Raw genomic sequence first — 20,248 nt, 5'->3', positions numbered from 1 at the left:
ATATATATATATATATATATATATATATATATATATATATATATATATATATATATATATATATATATATATTTGAAAGATGTAGGAAGATGAGAGACTAGTCTTACTTTGTGAGGTTTCAAGTTAATTAATATTAGTTCAAGTTGGAGTACTTTTTGTTTCTTTTCTTAAATCATTAATCTTCCTAAATATTTAAAGCTCCTAATCACATACACTATATATGTGTACATTAAAAGAAAATTAATGACATACTTAGTAAAAAATAATGTTAGAATTAGATGAGAAATGATGATCTTGTTAACAATAATGACACCATAATAATGAAATTGGAGTGGTTAGAGAAAGAGAAAGGGGGTTACCTTTATCTTTTGATGGTTGTTTTTGGTGTAAGAGAGGGAAAGTGACAAAGAAAGAAAGAGAATAGATAGATATATGGTAGTATTGAATTGTAGGAGGCAATGGGTATGCAAGTGGATCCTCAACTTGCAACTGTCCTTGAGACTTGGTTTTCTCAATTATCTTATTTCTTTATCCCAAACTCCAACTTTCCCACTTCATCTATTATTATTTTTTTCTTAACTTGCTAAAAATTATTGTTTCTTAAACCACCAAACTTTCCTTGGCCTCATCGTCTTCTTAAACGTTAAAACATTCTTATTCAAATACCAAGTTTGCATTTTTATTGCATTTTCATTCTCCTTCTTCCTTTTTCTTGTTTCTTTTTTCTTTTCTTTTGATTAATTTTCCCTTTGTTTATAAATAAAAAGCCGTGCACGAGTTTCTTAGGGTATCTTTGGAAAAAGACCGTGTTTGAAGGAAGAGTCTAGAAGGTCCGGCGTATGAACAAGTTGAGTTCAAGTGGGTTATATTTTTTTTGGTGCCGATAATTTTAAAATCGGATGATATTTTTCTCGTGTTTAGTTTTGACGTAAAGAAGCTACTTGGCGTGATAGGGAAATACATAAAATATTTCATGTTGTAAATGTGTTTATAACTTTTTCATAATTCTCTTTTAAAAGATTTCAACTAAGATTTCATTATTTTCAGATGAACTAATTTTATTACTACAGTTAGATCTTAATAACAGTAAAAGTGTCCGAGGTAAACTCGAGTTAATAGACACTATTTGAATCTTAAAAGTTAAATTTTATCTATACTATTAATAAAAAATATATTCTATACACAATTTTGCTTTTTAATTTTAACTTTTCTATATACAATTTTGTTTTTTAATTTTAATTTTTTTGAATTCAAATAATTATTTATAATAAAAAATTATTTTTCGATTTTATTATTTTAGTAATTACTTTTCTAAATACTGATAATTGTAACATCCCAAAAATACAGTGTAAAACCATATACGAGAGTCATCACATGTTAACAATACTACATATCAGTTTAATGCTCGTCTAAAATACCAATACGGCCGAACGACCTTACATAACAGCGAGAGATTTAAAAAGTATGCTAGCTACTACTAGACCGAACGGTGTACAAAATATACTAATACCGAACGGTCTTACAAAAGGTACAGCTAACACCAGACCGAACGCTCTCAAGGTTCGGCCTTCACTTCTGTTGTGTCTTCCAATACTTCTTCCAGCAGCTCTTCTCCTTCTACTCACATCCACACAGATGATCATTGCAACAGGACAACGACAGGACGTACAACACAGACAAAAATGATAAATAGGGTAAGCTTATGTAATTTAATTTATCCAAGCACATCATACAATATTCATAACAAAACCAACAACGACCACATCATAATTCATACAACCATGCATGCAAATAACGACCACTTGACTCTGACTGTCCGGACTGTATGAATCTTGTGTAGCTACAACGTTCGTGCACCTAGGTGATGTAGTAACTGGGATACCCTCAACAGCTGCTACCCAAGGTTAGTCCGTTCCATCCAAATTAACCATAAGGACTAGGACCTCCTGCCATTCCCACACGTGACTTACTCCTCTCTACATGAGAATGAGTAATCATGGAATATCAGGATGAACGCCAGCTAAGCTTTGCCCACATTCATACTTTACTGTCAGAAGCGGCTGCAGCGGAATGGTTAGCGTGGAATAACAAACCAAGAGGGTTTTTAATACTAACTTGTGCCTTTTAATTTCTACTCAGTTAAACTTACTTAGCAATTAATATTGACAAACAAAGAGAGTAAGGTTGAGAGAAATTTGCACAGATGATTTTATCCTGGTTCGGATCTTACCAATCCTACGTCCAGTCGCTTATCTCAAAACAAGATAAACAGTTTCACTAACACAAAACAATTACAAACTACAATCACAAAGATACAATTTGTAAAAGTTTAGAAACCACCTCTCTTGATGCCACAAGAGATGAGACAATGTAAGACCCATAAAAAATATATATATATATATTTCTAATAGTAATTTTTAGCATTTTATTAGTAATAATAATTTTAATGGATAGAAAAATGTAAATTTTTGGATATAAAATTATAGTAATTCTAGAGGGAGAGCTTCAAAATTTTGATAACTTATTTAGGATTTTTTTTAGAAAAGTGAATAGTAAATAGTAAATAGTAAATAGTATATAGTAAATAGTGAATAGTGAATAGTGAATAGTGAATGGTTAAAAAAAAAATATTAAAATAAATTGTGGAAGAGAACACTCCACGTAGAATTAATCAGAGATAAGAATGGTGAATAAAAAATAATTTTTGAATAGTAAAAATGAATAGTAAAAGTGAATAGTAAAAATGAATAGTAAAAATGAATAGTAAAATTTTTGGCTATAAATAGCCAAGGGGGGAGGCTGAAGATTTACACCAAAATTCTAGAGAAATTGTGAGAGAAGAGAGTTGGAGGAAATTCTAGTTGAAGAGGGGAAATTCTGGAAGTTTCCGGAGAACGGTTTGAGAAGAGGAAACTAAGTCTGGAATAGAGGTAAGGGGAGCTAACTTTGAGTAATTCCTTTTATATTATCTTGAGTCTTGAATATGCTATATTTTGCTTTTGTTTGATCTTAAATCTTGAATATGGAATATTTTGTTTATGTATGATCTTGAATTTAAATGAGAGTATGTTTTTGTGTTGATATCCGAGTGTGATAGTTGTAAATTGTGATGTTGAATATGTTATGCCATTTGTATGTTATTAGTTGTTTATTTTTGTAATTTGGAAGGATTAGAAATTGTCTAACCGGCTCTGCCAGATTCAATTTCTTGTTTCCCCAAACATTTTATTGTTTTCCTTATTTATTTTCATTGTAGTTTGGAAGGATTAGAAATTGTCTAACTGGCTCTGCCAGATTCAATTTCTTGATTCCCCAAATTTTTTTATTTCTTTCCTTACTTATTTTATTACATTTTTGGAAGGATTAGAAGTTGTCTAACCGGCTCTGCCAGATTCAACTTCTTGTTTCCCCAAACTATTTATTGCTTTACTTATTTATTTTATTGCAATTTTTGGAAGGATTAGAAGTTGTCTAACCGGCTCTGCCAGATTCAACTTCTTATTTCCCCAGACATGTATTGTTCTTGTTATTTAATTATATCGTATTGTTGGATGGATTAGAAGTTGTCTAACCGGCTCTGCCAGATTCAACTTCTTATTTCCCCAAACATGTATTGTTCTTGTTATTTAATTATATTGTATTGTTGGATGGATTAGAAGTTGTCTAACCGGCTCTGCCAGATTCAACTTCTTGTTTCCCCATAAAATTTTATATTAAGATTATTTTTATGATTATCAAATATTGTATTCTTCTATGACCATTTATAGTAATATTTTATTATTGTTAATTATTTATAATTATCTTGTATGAATTCTATTATGGATGTTTATTGTGATGAATTTATTGAATGAGTTTGTTGGCTGAAATTGATCTTGTTGGAAGGTTTGGAGAAAGGGTTCTGTAATAACTTGTATATGGGTATTAAATATACAGATACTGTTTGAGGTTGTTGTGAGAGGAAGTAAAATATTAAAATTAGGTATTTTAGATTTAGAGCATAAGAGAACAAGGTAGATAAATTAAATAAATAAATTGTAAATTATTAAGGGCCTCCCTTTGTTGGTAGGATAGAGGAACCTTAAAAACCTGAGTTGGCACATCCCTGATCATAGAGCAGCCCTGGCCTGGTCCAGTCAGTTGTGACTAGTCATATGTGCTGGCGTCGAAGGTGAGTTTGATGCGTTCAGACATCTGGGTCCTCTCCGGTGACCAATTGGGGTAAAGAAAGATCTCTAATAGGATGAAAATAAAATAAAATAAGTCAATTGTAGATGCATAACGTTATCATGGTAAAAACTTCATATATATTTTATTTGTTATTACATTGAGCTCAGACTTTATTATGTAGTTCCTAAGATATGTTGATATATTTTTGTTGATCCATAATCTTTGTTTGGTGAAAATATGTTGAGTTATACTCGTTATGGGCAAAATGAGTTTATAATATGAAGCATGATATTTGGCAATATGTTTAATTTATTGATATCAAAACGGGTTATTATGAATTCATGATTAAAGAATGAACATGATTGAGTTAGGTGGATAAGAGGGTATGAATTGTTGGTTTTATGAAATGTTGGGGTGGATATGAGAAATTCATTACTTATGAAATGATGTTACTATCGGGAGTAGTATGATCGAGTTATACCATGAGAGTTTGGTATGAACAAAGTAACATTGAGGTTTATAGAAGCAGGCAGAGAGGGGTCTGACCATAAGGCTTCAGAAAGTAAGACATAGTATATAAGTGAGGCTTATAGAAGCAGGCAGAGAGGGGTCTGACCATAAGGCTTCAGAAAGTAAGACATGGTATATAAGTGAGGCTTAAGGAAGCAGGCAGAGAGCGGTCTGACCATAAGGCTTCATGAGTAAGCATGGTACACTTGTAAGATTTATGGGAATGAGGAAGATGATCTTGATAATGATGAATTAATGACATCGGAATAATGATATTTTATCAATTGCAAAAATACATGATTATAATATTTTTATTACAAGTTTAATGATTTTATGATATGGTTGGCTTACCCTTATTTGTTTGTACTATGATCATATAACTCATGTTATATGTGATTAGATAATGTTGCAGATGCGGTTGAAAAAGCTTAGAGATGAGAGAGATGCGGGGAAAAACTTTCAGGAATTTTTGTAAAAAGAATAAATTTGTATTGGGAAGATTATGTTGTGTAAAACTTATAAGTTGAAATTTCAATGGTGAAGACTATATTGTTTAAAGTTTGTATGTTTGGTATTGTACTTTGGAGTAATTGAAATAAAGTTTGATTGTTTATATGAGATATTAAATTAATTTAGTCTCTACTATCAGTAATACCCTTTAAAATATTTGGGTGTTACAGACAACACCTCCTTTGAATCTTCACAAAGGATGAAACACTTCCTCCGAATACTTCACGAAGGATGAACACCTCCTCCGAATACTTCACGAAGGATGAACTTCCTCTTCCAGACACCTCCTTAGACACACCAAGGATGAACCAGCTATTCCTCTATCACCGTAGCAGTATATCACCAACTCTACAGACAGAGTTTCCTTAGCTGAGCAAGAGCACACAATTCTCAAGAGTTTCTGAGTATTTGAGCACAAGGGAAGAGTTTCTCAAGTTGTTGTTGAGAGGAAATGAGAGTCTATTTATAGACTCATCCAAAGACTCTTCCATTTTTCGTTTTCAGCCTTTCTTACTGTGTTAATCGATTAGCTACAGTGGTTAATCGATTAACACTCCAACGGATAGTCCAACGGCTCTAAAAACGGCTAGTTTTTCAAACGGTTACTGTGTTAATCGATTAACACCCTCTGTTAATCGATTAGCGTTAATCGATTAACACCCTCTGTTAATCGATTAGCTACAGTGTTTTGCTACAGTACATTGCTACAGTACATTGCTACAGTAATGTGCTACAGCATTTTGCTACAGTAATTTTACAAAACACTTTCTTTTTCCTATACATATTTCTAAGAGTATTACAAAAGCTTTCCATAACAATACAAGTCTTCATAACATCTTGAATCTTGATTTCTTCTTGACTTGATTTGGACATCATCAAAACTTCATTTTCATCATTTTGCTAACATTTACCACATCAATAACCACTTTCAGAGATATTCCTCCCTGGAATACTCTTTCATAATCACAATATTTCAGTCACATCACATTTCAATTTATCTCATACTTCGTCATCAATACATTCAACTGAACTACGATCGCTCTCTCATCATCCCATAAGTTCATTGGAATAACACTTCAATAATCAAACCACTAAGAACTCAAAACGGACGCAACAAAGCCTAGGTCGAGTACTAAGACTCTAGGCTGAACACCTTTTAAAGACCAACACAGGTTACACTAAATACTAATACTGATGAGAAACTATGGAATAACGGACGCTATTCAGATTGAATGAAAACTCTAATTTTAACACAATAATAATATAATTCAGAAAACGAGACCCAGTGCTTGGTTTAAGACCGAGCCCTGCAGAAACCAATACTATTGAACGAGCGCTACTGAGACCGAACTCTTGGTCCAAGACCGATCGCTAATAAACTTACCTAAAACGAATGAATATAAATCTATACAATTGATCCACTACTTATTCTGAATGAAAAGAACGACAACGCCTAAGACCTTAAGTAGTATGTAACACATTTAACTAAACTGTTTAGGAAGTCTAAGGAAAAACTACAATTTGACTGAAGACTCATATATATATATATATATATATATATATATATATATATACTTATCTATTATTCTAACACGATCGTTGTTAATGAAATTACCTGTATGAGAGAACCTAATATTGACGGACGCTCAAAGAGGAACGAAATGGTTAATACTAACTCTTGGTCTAAGTTTTAACAAATTCTATATAATATTACAGGAAAACTCTTAGCTTTCATCCCCAAGACATGAGACTCAGATAAGATCAGGTACTCCCAAGAAGAACCGAACGCTCGCTAATAACGTTCGTCCATACTATCACCTTTTCTCAGACTACCACATTTTGAACCTCAATTTCTATCTCAGCTCAATTCACAACATGCATCAATCATCCATCCACACTTCCAAACAAGCAGCACGTACATATTTCATACTCAACCAATAATCCAAACAACATATCATGCAAACATGTCAACGTTCAAACAAGGATATAAACCAAATTATATAAGCTTCCCTTACCTCTAAGCATGACCGAACGTTCACAGTTCAGAATACGGGTTCACCTTTACCAGAGACCTTAGCGTACAGTCACGCCTTAAGAAACTAAACCAAACAGAAATCCAGAAACTCTCAGAACAAGATGATTGACTCATGCAACCCATAAACTAGGTTTGCATGTACCAGGAAACTAACCGGCTGAATGAAGAGAGAACTTACCAACTTAGAACCCGGAACTGATCGGTTCAAACGAACGTCCTCGATGCTGGAAATGCTCAGGTTTGATGATCGGAAGAAGAAAAGAGTGAGATTTTGTAGAGAGAAGTAAGAGCTTTTTAGAGAGAAGGAGGAGAAAATGGAGTTTCAGAAGATTGAAGAAGATGGTTGCATGTAGAGAGTGGCGTGAATTTTGAAAAAATAAGTTTTACTTCTACCGTCAAAGACGAACGGCCACTCAGCTGCTCACACCTGTCTCCCACTTTCTGATTTCCAGATTTTCTTTGCTTGACACTTGGCGTCCGCTCAGATGAGGTTTTGGGTGCGTTTTAATGAGATATGACAATAATCAAATAAAAATATTACTTGTAATAAATTATAAAAGTTATTTATTTTTACAATTATTTTTTCATATAAATTATGTTATTTTATTTAAATTTTACATCCTTGATTATTATTTATTTTTGTAATTTTATTTAAATTTATAAAATATTTTTAAAAAAATATTTGTGGATATCCACATTTATTTGCAAGTTTTAAAATATTCATCAGTATTTTTTAAATCAGTATCTATGCAGGTAGCGAGTAGATAACAAATAAATTTTTTTGCTATAAGTCGGGTAACGAATAAGAATTATCCATGTTTGATAACAGTTAATAAATTTAGAATCAAATTGTTACTAAAGTAATTGAATACAGAAAATAAGTGATCTTAGTTAAAATTACAAAAGAAAAATTCTCTAATCACATATCTCTTAAAGATAATCTTGATGACCAAGATGAAGTACTATCTCTTAAGATCTTTGGATAATTTTTTTATCTCGACCTAACGTTTAATAAAGCAGGAATAAAATTTTTACCAAGACAACTCAAAACTAAATAATATGTGGAGACCTAATTTTTACACTAAAATGCGAAAATTATTTCTCTTAACATTAATTTTCAATTGTAAATCTCACAAGTCTATTTCAAAAATTCTTGGTAAAAGTTTTAGCCTAATCCAATGGTGTGATCATAATCATCCTTTAATTTTTACAAGCTCTCCTTTCATAATCATCATTTAATTTTTACAAAATCCTTTTTCATGATTTCTTAATTTACTTATAAAAACATGTTTAAATAAAAACTTAAAATAGTTAACATAAAAAAAGAAGATCTTACCATTATACATAGGATATTATTTATTTGTAAATATCTGAATTTTATAATTATAAATTATTTTTCTGGTAAGATAGTCAAATATTGATATAGTATAATTTATTAAATAAAATAAATATATATATATATATATATATATATATATATATATATATATATATATATATATATTGAGTCAAGTATTCTTTAAAAAGTAAATTTGTTTTAAATTAAAAATTTAACTATGAACTTTAAATATGATTAGTACCTAATATGAAAATAGAGGATGTTACAACTTTTTGGACCCTTATTTATAGTTTTTCTAATAAATTTTTGATTAGTGTCGGTCTAATTATGATCCAAATTCATTTAAACTTGATGGCTTAATTATAATTAGTTGTATGCCTTACGTCGCAAGGGTAACCATTTGTTTTTTTGTTATTAAAATAACAAGTTTGAGTTTAATTAACCGATTACTTGGTTGACTGATCTAGTCCCTGACCGGACGATCCATACTATACACAAAAATGTTTCTATGTGTAGGATTGATCGGTCATTTTAAGCAGGGTGGTCATCCAAAATCCTAATTCCAAATCATTTACAGTTCATCTATGCTTATCAAGGGTACTTAGACCTCTATTTATAGTATTCCTAATGCACTTTTGATTAGAGCTAGTTTAATTACAGTCAAAATCCATGTAAACCGAATTATTACTTAATCGAGATTATTTACCTGCCTAACCATTAGGTTTTTTCGATTAAGATAATAAATTTGGGTTTGATGGATCAATTACCTGATTGACAAAACACTGATTAACAGGACGTTCCATATTGTACAAAAATAATTAGTCTATTAAAAAAAAGTTTTGTTAATATTAACTACCATTTTTTCTTACAAACTTTAATAAAAAATAATAATATCTTAAAATTGATTAAAAAATTATCAATATTAATATTTTAAATTATTAAAAATTATTTAATATTTAGATAATTTTCATATTTGGTGCAAGAAAAATATTTTATTTATACTTTATACCATTATATAAAGATGATTATCTTTTTTGAAGTACACATTTTATTTCAAATTTTAATTTTTAAGTATTTTTTTAAATCAAAATAATTATTTTATCAATTTTATTGTTACTTTTTTAAAAAAAAATTAAACATTTTTTCATTCTAATGTTTCCCCCGTAAAATTTAACTATTTTCTAAACTAAAATAACTATTTATAAAAAAATTATCTAAAAAAAATTACCTATAATAAAATTTTAAAAATTATTTAAATATAGTTTTATAATTACATATACTACTATATAAAGATGATTTATCTTTTGTGTTAACATTTTTTTCAATTTTACCTTTTATGGGACCGTTTTTAAAATTTAACGGTTTTTTATTTATAATTTTTTTAGAATTTAATCATTTTTAAATAATTTATAAAATAAATAAAAACTATCTACAGTTAAATTATAAAAATATTTTTTTTATATATTTATAATTAAAATTTTAATATTATAAAAATAATCAAAACACATGTTATTTTTATTTTCACTAGTATCTCTAACTAAACTACTTTCCCAATACACAAGAAATAAGCAGCTCTCAGCTATGCTTGTTAAATTAAGCAAGATGGATATCAAACTCACCTCCACTAAAAAGGGAGAGATTAAATTTTAAAAATTTACCAACATGTCACTCAATTCGCTCCACTTGCATCTTTCCCATGGGGTCACAATCACGTTGGAGTATGATTCTCCACCACACTACCTATCCCTTGGTAGAATCAAACCTCCAATTTATCAAATTAAATAAATAAAAAAACTACAGTCTGCCCAAATGAAGAAAATTAAAAAATAATAATTATTGGGCTTTCCAGAAAGAAACTTGTTGAGATGTGGGCTTGGGCTATTATTTTTCCAGCTTCCAATTGTCCTGTGTTAATCAAGGAAAGTGAAAAAGAAGAGTGTCAACCAATAAGCATAATAGGTTATTTCTTGTTGCACTCCTGTATCTACACTCCTATAATTTTTTGTTTTTCATAATACAAAATAAAAAATTTATTGAATTACATAATCTGAAATACAAATATATTTCAGATTTTCCAATTCAATTCATAATATAAATGTTATATTTCGAATTACACATTCTAAAATATAAATAAAATAAAAAAATATATTTTGAACTAAAATAGTTCTTAAAGTCATTTCCAATCATACACTTTTTCATTTAAAAATATATAAATGAAGGAATGATTTTTCCATTAGAAAAATTATTCTTTCATACACTTAAATTTTTTTCATTTATTTGCAGTATCATTTTCTATTTTTTACTACCCTCAGAAAATTACAAAAATTTATACTGTTATGATTATTTTATCCTTATATTATCTATAAAATGAATGTAAAAGTGTACAATGGTACCGTAATTCTTTACGTTAATATCTATGGCAAAAACATTGTAAAGAAGAGGAAGTAGAGAGAGAATTTACCTTTTATTTGTTGGTAGAAGAAGCTTTTTCATTCTTCATGATCATGTGGAATGATTTAGACCTATCTTCAGCAACCATTTCTCTGAGTATATCATCTTCAATCTTCTCAGCTTGCCACTGAGAAGGGTCTTCCACAAAGGCCTCACTGAAGATCATGCTTGAAACCCATTCTTTCCAAGTGGTTCTTCTGTACTTATCTTCCTCCAATGAGCCTGTGACTAAAAGCTGATACACATAAACAACTTTCTGCTGACCAGGCCGAAAGGCCCGAGCAATGGCTTGCTTGGTTTTTGAAGGATTCCACTCTGAATCCAACATAATAACTCGTGAAGCTGCTGTCAAACTAATGCCTTCAGCACAAGCTGTAATAGAAGCAAGAAGTATCTTTGCTACTCCACCAGGTTCCTCAAACTTGTCTATTACTTTCCCCCTTTCAAACAGTTCTAATTCCCCAGTTAGTACCAACACTTCTCTACCTCTTAGCCATCCAAAGTACTTCTCAAAGTATTCCACAAATAGCTTCACTGGTGCAATGTTGTGGCAAAATATCAGAACCTTCTCGTTTTTGACAACACGGTAGATAAGGCTCAAAACAAATCTTACCTTGGACCCTAGTTTCAGGTCAAATTTGCATTTTTCTAGCTCCATCAATTGCTCAGAAGTGAAAAACTTCTCAGCACACACTGCTGTTTTCACCAGCCAGGGATGTATTGAACCAAGAGTTATCATAAGCTCTAATTCCAGAGGGTAACCATTGCACTTGGCCATTTTCTTGTGTAGTTTAAGCAAAATTTCATGCTGTGTATCGGTTGAATTCATTAACAATGTATAAATTTGTAAACCAGGTAGACCGTCAGAGCTCCCACCTTCATAAACATCTATGAATCCATTTGTCACATTTCTCAACATCTTTAGACCCTGCTGCCTCTCCCTACCTTTATCAGAGTCAATCTTCTTGGCAATTTTGTCTAAGAAGAATTTTCTGGCCCGTGACTCTAATAAATGACTTGCCTTTTTCGCCACTTTTCCTTTCCTTCTGTATTTGGAGTCTAATGCTTTCAGTACTTCATGAATGAACTTTGGTCTTGCCAAGCACAGAGTGTTGAAGTATTCACAGAAATTGTTCTGAAACAATGTACCAGAAAGCAGTATTCTCAATTTTGTTTGAACTTTCATCAGAGCCTTTCTCAGCCTTGATTTAGTGCTTCTGGGGTTGTGCCCTTCATCCAGAACCAAGATCCCCGGGCTTTCCCTCAGCACTTTAGCCATGTATTTTCTGTGTGCAAACTTTGAATCCTCACGCATCAATGTTAAAAATGAAGTATAACCCATTATCAGAACACTCGGGTGTGAATGCCACTTTTGTATCTTCTCAAGGCAATCCAAAACATGCTTGACATCATCAGTGGGCTTGGGAACTCCAGGAAGAACAACTGGTGATGATTTCTGCTTGAATACCCGGTATGTTCTACGTCCATGAATCAGATACACTGGTATAGGAATATCCCACTTGATAAATTCTTTGTACCAAGTATAGAGGGTTGTTTTTGGAGCAAGAACAAGAGGTCTCTTCCCTGGGAATAACTTCAAGTAGCTCACAAGAAAAGCAATGATGAGAAAAGTTTTTCCAGCACCAGGAGTATGAGATACCACACAGCCACCTATTCTTTTGGATGCTGCTTCCATAAGTCTGGGTTCCATTGACCCTGCAATGTTTTTCCAAAGAAACTCAAAGGCTTTCTTCTGATGAGCATGCAATTTTGTTCTAAGTTCGGGAATCAATGCCCAAACGTTATCATTTTCTTGAGACACAGGTCCCTTAGGGGATTCTAGGGCGGGGAAAAGATCCAAGTCATCATCCTCATCAACCTTTGTTCGTGAATCTTCTTCAGCACTGTGCTTCTCCTCTTGGTGCCATGAAGAATGTTGAATCTACCAAAAACAAAAAGGTTATCAGCCACAGAATGGGAAAATAGACAAATTATCCAACCAAAATAGGTGAATGAGGTTAACATCAGCAATTAATTTACTCTTTCTAGAAATCACACTTCTTTATATAAATTCCATGAATGCAAACATAAAAAATATCTTCGTAATTTGTTATACATGAAAATGCTGAGCTAATACCCTTGTAACAGCTTCAACCCTTTCGGGAGTAAGGCTACACTTCTCCCATATTGATAAGAGCCTCATGCAATAGACATACATATTAATGAGTATTGAATTTGAATCCATCCAGATGCTTGGAAAATAAAGCAGAGTACTGCAATAGAAGGAAATTGCATACAAATTCACATCTAAGTTAAACTTCACTTACAAAGGGTGGCGTAATATATTTGATCTCAGTTCTCACAAAGCCACATCTATAGCAGTAAATTCCAATTTCTTCATTCATTCTGAAATCATGTGGACAGCCTTGGTTCGGCTTTTCCACAGTCTCAGTGACAGTAGCAGCATTTGAATCCTGATAAAACAGTTGAAGTGAATTAGTCTTAGGAAAACTAAAACAAATAGGGGAAAGCAAAGGTCAAATGGTCACACACCTCTTCTAGATAGCATGACGCCAATGACACTTCCAGTTCTCTCCACAACATATCCATTTCAGATACTTCTTCTGCATCCTCTTCATCAGGCTTTTCTGTTTCTGTCTTTTGCCCAATGCTACTAGTTGTATTGTTTTCCTTCCACTGGTCAGTAATAGATGGTTCTTCTTGAGTAGATTTTGTATTAATATTCTTTAAGTACGAATTTATCAAATCCTTGTAGGCAGCTGCATTTAAGGTTCTGTCTTTATATCTGTACCTTTTTTCTTCTCCATGATTTCTACTTCTTGAATACGATGCATGATATTTTTTCTTTTGAACTTCTTTATTGGATCTAATCCCTTCCCATTTATTTCCAAGATCTACTAAATCATCTAAACCACTTAAACTCTTCCTCTTTGACTTGGGGACACCATAACTATAATGATATCTCAACGACAAATCATCAGTCTTTTCTACATCATCTGATTTAGCAGGATGGTTATTAGTCTCAAAAGCTAACAATTTATCATTGTTCTTCTTCGATTTATTACGGGTACTAGTTAGATCATAATATTTGGAATAATGTTCGGGGGATTCATGACCATAACTTCTAGTAACCTTTTCATATAAATCATCACAATGTTCAACAAGTAACGGTTCATCTTGATCGGGAAGAGGAACAATAGCAAGTCGATTTGGATCTTCATTATGATAATTTTCTCCTGACTTTACCTCCTGGTTAGCAGTCATTCTCCTCTTATGCATCACAAGCTCCCGGCAGGTGCTTGCCTCCTTTTGATGATTTTCATTAACCCCTTCTGGAGTGTTCTTCTGCAAACCAAACAAGCATGCTAATGGTATATGCAGTTCTTCGTCGTCCTCTTCTTTCCATGTGTCTATCTTCACTGGTGGTCTGTTTCTGAAAGAACCAACATCAATCTCGGAAGCAACATTAACACTACCAATGTAACGTTCTGGTTGTACATTCCTACGCTTAGAACGCCGCAAGCCCTCAACATAATAAGATAGCAATAGTTCATCTTCATGGGATTCCTGTACGTGATCAATCCTCTTAATTATAGGTGTAGCTACTTGAGAAACAAAGGGTACTAAACTGCCACTTTCTGTTTTGAAATTCACAACATCAATGTGAAAATCTTTATTCAATGAACTGCTATCAGTATCTCTTCCCAAAATTTGATACACTAGCTTTTCTTCTAGACATCTCAGGCAAAATGAAATCTTCTTTAAAGCTGAGGTAACAACTAACCATGAAAGATCACATAACACTTTGCCCAAAAGTAATTTAGTATGTGATATCATGGAACAGTCCTCAGATGATGCCCACCGATAGGGCTGATCTTCACAGGCAATATTGTCAAGTTTTTGGAGAATGGATATTTGTTTGATTCCAATAACTTTAATCTCCTTGTTAAGAGTTCTTAGCTCTGCACCAAGTGAACCTTGATGAACATAGAAATTGACATAAAACTGACAGGAGCACTCAGAGTCGTGAGGTTTTCTTTGTACAGAGCTTATTTTAGCATCCATCCAAACCTATAGTTCCAAAAAGAAACAAAATGCAACTCATACTTGCCGATTTGGAAACTAAATAAAATTCTCAAATTAAAAACATGTAATAAAAGCAGTAACAACAACAATAATAAACACATGTACAAGAAAAGAAAATAATCAAAAGAAAAAGGGATTAGCCACAGTGACTGTCTAGTAAAGTGATCTAACTGCTGTTTCTGTGATACCACAAAATTAAACTGATTTCCCTTTATCCACAGCTGCCCTAAATACACACAGAAACAATTATATTGCATTGACCATGTGAGGTATTGTAAACTCTTAATAGATGTCTAGAAGATTCTGTCAAAAGTTTCATGATTTATGGAACTCTATTACCTCAGATTAAAGAGGTAAAATGTATAAAATTCAGAGGACAAAGAACACTTACAGGATCCATAACAACTGCATCTGAATCATTAGATTGTTGAGGGGCAGATAGCACACATATGTCAACTCCAGGTCGCAGAAAACGGGAGCAATCAGATAAAGTAGCTTTCCTTGACCTTATCCGAATGTCTGACAAAGGTCCTTTCTCCATAGCCATATAATGATTATCTACAAAATGTATAGACATAGTTCCTGCCTCAATCTTTATGAACTCCACAGCTTGCCATGATCCAAAGGCAACTGCTTCAAAGGCTGCTTACAAAAATCAAATTGAAAATTGGTTTAAATTTTTTGTCAAGGAATGTAAAATTGAGAATACATGGTTGTGGAAAATAGTACACAATATCCAGGTCACACTGAAACTTGGTCAATCAAGTTTAAGTTTGTTTGGTAAATTAAAGTTCATTTTCTCTTTGATCAAGGAATTATAACTGCTCCATATTCAATATGTTCACTGTATTTTATTTCTTTTGTGTTGTCCTGCACAGTGGCAATCAACAGAACCTAGAAAATAAGAAGAAAGGCTCACGGTGAGAATTGAATGGATGCTTGATTTGATCTAACCGTCTTTTTCTGTTCCCCATGATTGTGACGGCCTTATGTTCATGAAAGGTTTAATGTTGTACAAGGAACACAACCTTTCACTTATAAACCTTCATTTCATATCTGTTTACAGAATAAACAATAAACAAGTTAATCACTGACAAACAAATAAAAAGGAGTCATATGCATTATCCCATTGTACATATCCTTGTACAAAGAAAAAAAATTTATTTCTCAAATGGTATTCTCGACCTTCAATAAATAAAACCAACATTGAAAAAGGAGAAGAAATGCATGTCTATAGATATGTACAAAGATGGTTACGAAGAGAAGTACAAGAAGATAGGCTAAAACTCTGTTAAACCCTGTCATGTTTTTTATCTTCCTAAAACCAACTCTCCAACAAGGATAACACACTTTTGTGTCAAAATGATGCTGTGTTGGTTAGAAGAAGTAGAGACATCACATATGTGAAGAGTTTTTAAGCTGAAATAACAAATAAAAAGATCATTATCTCTGATACCCATTTGTGCATACACAGAAATGGCATGGATGTTCTGTTCCTTCAAAGGCCAAAAAAAAAGGGCAAGATGTTATCTTGTTTTACAAAAGAATGATTACTTCTGATAAGCAAGTCTAAAAATATCCAAATATTCAGCAGATTAAGATCATGATCAACACAGCATAGACTTTAAATTGACTTGAAAAAAGGAATGTATCCATGGTCACGGGCATTTAGATTTTCTGGGAAAGGCAGAGAAAGCACAGTGAGAAAATCTATCCTTACCAAAGGAGAAAAGCTGGTTCTGAAAGAATCTAAACACGGTTTCAAGCATAACTCAGGAGAGAGAGAAAAAAAGAAAAAACAGAGAAGAGAGAGAAAGGACTGAAGTGAATGGAGGCCGGCAATATCTAGGTATAAAACAACAAATTCTGATGTGAAATATTTTCAAGTTTACAAAATGTCTTTTTTAAATTTTTAATATATTTTCCTTTTGATTCAAACAAGATTTTGTAATGAAGATAGTGAATAAATTTATTATATATAATAAATACTAATCAAATAATGTTAAAAGAATTAAATGCCCATTAAATAACTTATTTATTTATTATTTATGATTAGAATAGTTTGCTTAACTTCTTAAGATTTTTTTCTATTTTAATTTGTATATTGTATAATGAATTATATTTCTCTATAAATAATTAATTGCATTGTGATGCATGTGTGTGTTAAGATTATTTTATTAAAGGAGTTAATAGTAAGTATGAATTGAGTATTTGCGTCTTAATTAGATGGATAAAATTCATAATTATAAAAACAAAAATTATTCCTTTGTAATTAATAATTTCATGTTTCATTTAATTTTTTAATTATAAGTGACATGTAGGAGATTTGTAATTAAATAAATAATTTAAATTTTGTATTTAATTATTTGAATAATTATTATATTTTTATAAAGTATATATTTTTTTAGGAATTTGGCTTATAGTTTTTAGTGTATCTCCCAATTCAATGAATATTTTTACTATTTTAAAAATATTTAACTGATATATTGTTTAAAGAGACTATACATGATTTTATTTACATAAGTAAAATGTTGATGTTTTTTAAAATTTAATGATTTTTATTAATATTATGTTTTTATGATCAAAATATTTTAAAATAATCACAACTTTTAAATTGATAAGTATTTTCAAGATGGAAAAGTAAAATGGTATTAATTTTATTGAAAAAATTGTTAATATTATTTTATAAGTATAAAATATATATGTACGTGAATCTGTGCACGTGTGTGTAACATAATCTAAGAAATATAAAAATATGATAGAAATAAAAATATTATAAGAAATAAAGTTAATATCTTTTTGGAAGGCATATATTGAAAAATGAAAATGTAAAATTATTTTGAATAATTTAATTTATATTTTACGAATAAACTGACAAAATAAAGTGGACTCTTTTTATAAGAAAAAAATTAAAAAAGATAGGAGTTTCTTTTATACCAATAAATTAATATTCTTCATTCGGTAGATATGGACTATTTACTTCTTCTAACATCTATTATAAAAATCTTTTTCAAAGAACCAACCTAAACATTTCATTGTCTCTTTTTGAAATTTACCTCTATTATGGAGAAGAACTTGAATTATTTTTCAAAATATAAAATGAATATTTTTATACCAAGAAAAATAGAAATAAGATCAGTTTTAAAATCACTTGTATTAAATAAATAATTTCAAGTAAATATTAACCATTTAAATATTTATTTTCAGAACTTAAAGAAAACATATGTTACCCTTCATGGAATAAAGTGAAACTTCAAAGAATGACCTGTTTATTATAGAGAAAAACATAAACATCAAATTAATTTGTTGTTAAACCATGGAAGAAATTATTAAGAAAAATGCAATTAATATATGTAATAGTATAAAAAAAATGGAATTAACATATGTAATAGTAAAAATGACATTTGAGGAAGTGAAATAAAGAGTAAAAATGAGAGTTTTTTTACCTGAATGGGAGGTAATGATGCGCTGAAATAGAGTAGCTGAGCATAAAGTAGGTACAGAGAAGAGTAAAGTAGTGCTTGAAAAGGTGTGAGCCGTGAAGTTAAATAACAGCACAGCAGCGGAGAAAACTATGAAAAAAAGAACACGAAAGTCTTGAATTTCGCATCGTAGTATGAGAGAGAACGCTGTTTATTCGCGGTTAAAGGCGGGACAGAAAAGGTGTCTATTACCAACATTTCTTAGTCTTCGGAACCATACAAATTACACTCAAAAACCTTGAGAAAATATTTTCATCACACATGTCGATGTTTCTCATTTATTTCCAACTCTCGTTTATTTACCGAATTCCACGCTCTTTTGAAATAATATTTAATGGTACTCAACAAATTGAAATAATATTTAATGTTACTCAACTAATTGAAATAATATTTAATGTTACTTAACTAAATTCATGTAAAATCTGTTTACCGAAATAGATATGATAAAGTATTCTAATTTATATTAATGATAGATAATATAAAATAATATTTATCGATTTTAAATTAATATTTATTTTTCAAATATACTTTTTATATCATATAAATTGTTTAATATTAATTTTATTTTAAATTATATTATGTTTTTCATTTGTAGTTCATATATTAAATTCTTTTGTTTTATTATATAAACTTTCCATTTCAATTTTATTCATTATTTAAAAATCCAATTACAAAATAAAAATATTTTTTTTTGAAAAGTATAAAATTTGGTTAAAATACAATTTGTGATCAATCTAATTTAAATTCACTTTTTAGTATGAATTATGAAATGTTTAAAATAAAATATTTAGGCTTTTATTAACAACTTCGATATTTATATAAATTGTAATAATATTTTAACTTCATTCTTTTACAATATTTTAACTTTGTTACGTCTTAAAAAATTATTGATATGTATGGTTCGAATTTAAAACAAAAATTTATATGGAAAATCTAATAGTAGGATTTGAATTTTGTAGTTTCTTTTACTTTGGTTCAAAATTAATTTTTGTTTTCGAAATTAGATTTTGTTTTGTGAGAATTTTTTTGGAGGAGGTGCGTTGCTGCAATTAATCGATCCACCGATGTTTGTGTTGAAGTGTTGTCGTGCATTGGTGTGGGTTTCACACTTTTGGTAGAGGTTCTGGTAGAGAAACTTCATTCCTTGGTGGTTCTACTTTGTTATCAAACAGTAGGTACCAGATGTGCGTTGTTCACCGAACCACCATTTAAACATTTGTGGAGGTCAACTTCTAAACTTGTGTGTTTCGTTTGATGTGGGCTTTTGTGCTTTGTTCTTTAGGTTTTCATATATTTTTCTTCTTCGTTAAGGTTGTTCGATTATTTAGAGTTTTTATCATTATTTAAACTATTTTCATTAAAGTTTATGTTTTTCTTAGTTCTTTTGGTGGTTGTGTATTTTAGGAGTTGTTGTTGGGTAAAAAGTTTCATTTTTTTTGACACACTTCTTTTTTGTACATGGTTTCCTTTTACAACAATGGATTTCATTCCACAAGAAGATGAAAGCAAGGTAAGTAAATGTGTAATAGTGAAAACTCATTACTTTCTTTGAATAACTTTTTTTTAATGATTGATTTTTTTATAAATTCTGCTAGTTCCGTTTACAACCGTTGTAGGTCACCAAAGCTATAATGATGTTAAATGGTC

General features: G+C 30.8%; 1 protein-coding gene across 2 annotated transcripts; it reads right to left on the bottom strand.

Annotated features, from left to right (window-relative positions):
• Positions 1-10,126: 10,126 nt before the first annotated feature.
• On the bottom strand, positions 10,127-16,958 carry LOC108338190 (SNF2 domain-containing protein CLASSY 2). Of its 2 annotated transcripts, none has more exons than XM_017574938.2 (7): positions 16,840-16,958; positions 16,039-16,175; positions 15,511-15,761; positions 13,566-15,104; positions 13,340-13,486; positions 11,023-12,954; positions 10,127-10,466 (listed from the first exon to the last, which is right to left on the bottom strand). In XM_017574938.2, the coding sequence occupies exons 2-6, from the start codon at positions 16,091-16,093 to the stop codon at positions 11,026-11,028; spliced, it is 3,921 nt and encodes a 1,306-aa protein (XP_017430427.1). In that variant the 5' UTR covers positions 16,094-16,175; positions 16,840-16,958; the 3' UTR covers positions 10,127-10,466; positions 11,023-11,025. The 2 variants fall into 2 exon arrangements, with proteins under 2 accessions (XP_017430427.1, XP_052736974.1); XM_052881014.1 differs by lacking the exon at positions 10,127-10,466 and having other exon boundaries at positions 11,426-11,546; positions 11,626-12,954.
• Positions 16,959-20,248: the final 3,290 nt, after the last annotated feature.

Source organism: Vigna angularis, chromosome 7 (genome assembly GCF_016808095.1).
Source record: "Vigna angularis cultivar LongXiaoDou No.4 chromosome 7, ASM1680809v1, whole genome shotgun sequence".
NCBI lineage: Eukaryota > Viridiplantae > Streptophyta > Magnoliopsida > Fabales > Fabaceae > Vigna > Vigna angularis.
The sequence above is the reverse complement of the archived record's forward strand: the minus strand, read 5'-3'. Positions and strand labels throughout refer to the sequence as shown.

Coding starts and splice junctions, on each gene's coding strand:
- LOC108338190 (XM_017574938.2), bottom strand. CDS start 16,093: ATGGGGAACAGAAAAAGACGGTTAGATCAAATCAAGCATCCATTCAAT. Junction 15,762..16,038: donor GCATCCATTCAATTCTCACC/GTGAGCCTTTCT, acceptor TTTTGTAAGCAG/CCTTTGAAGCAGTTGCCTTT. Junction 15,105..15,510: donor ATGCAGTTGTTATGGATCCT/GTAAGTGTTCTT, acceptor TTGGAACTATAG/GTTTGGATGGATGCTAAAAT.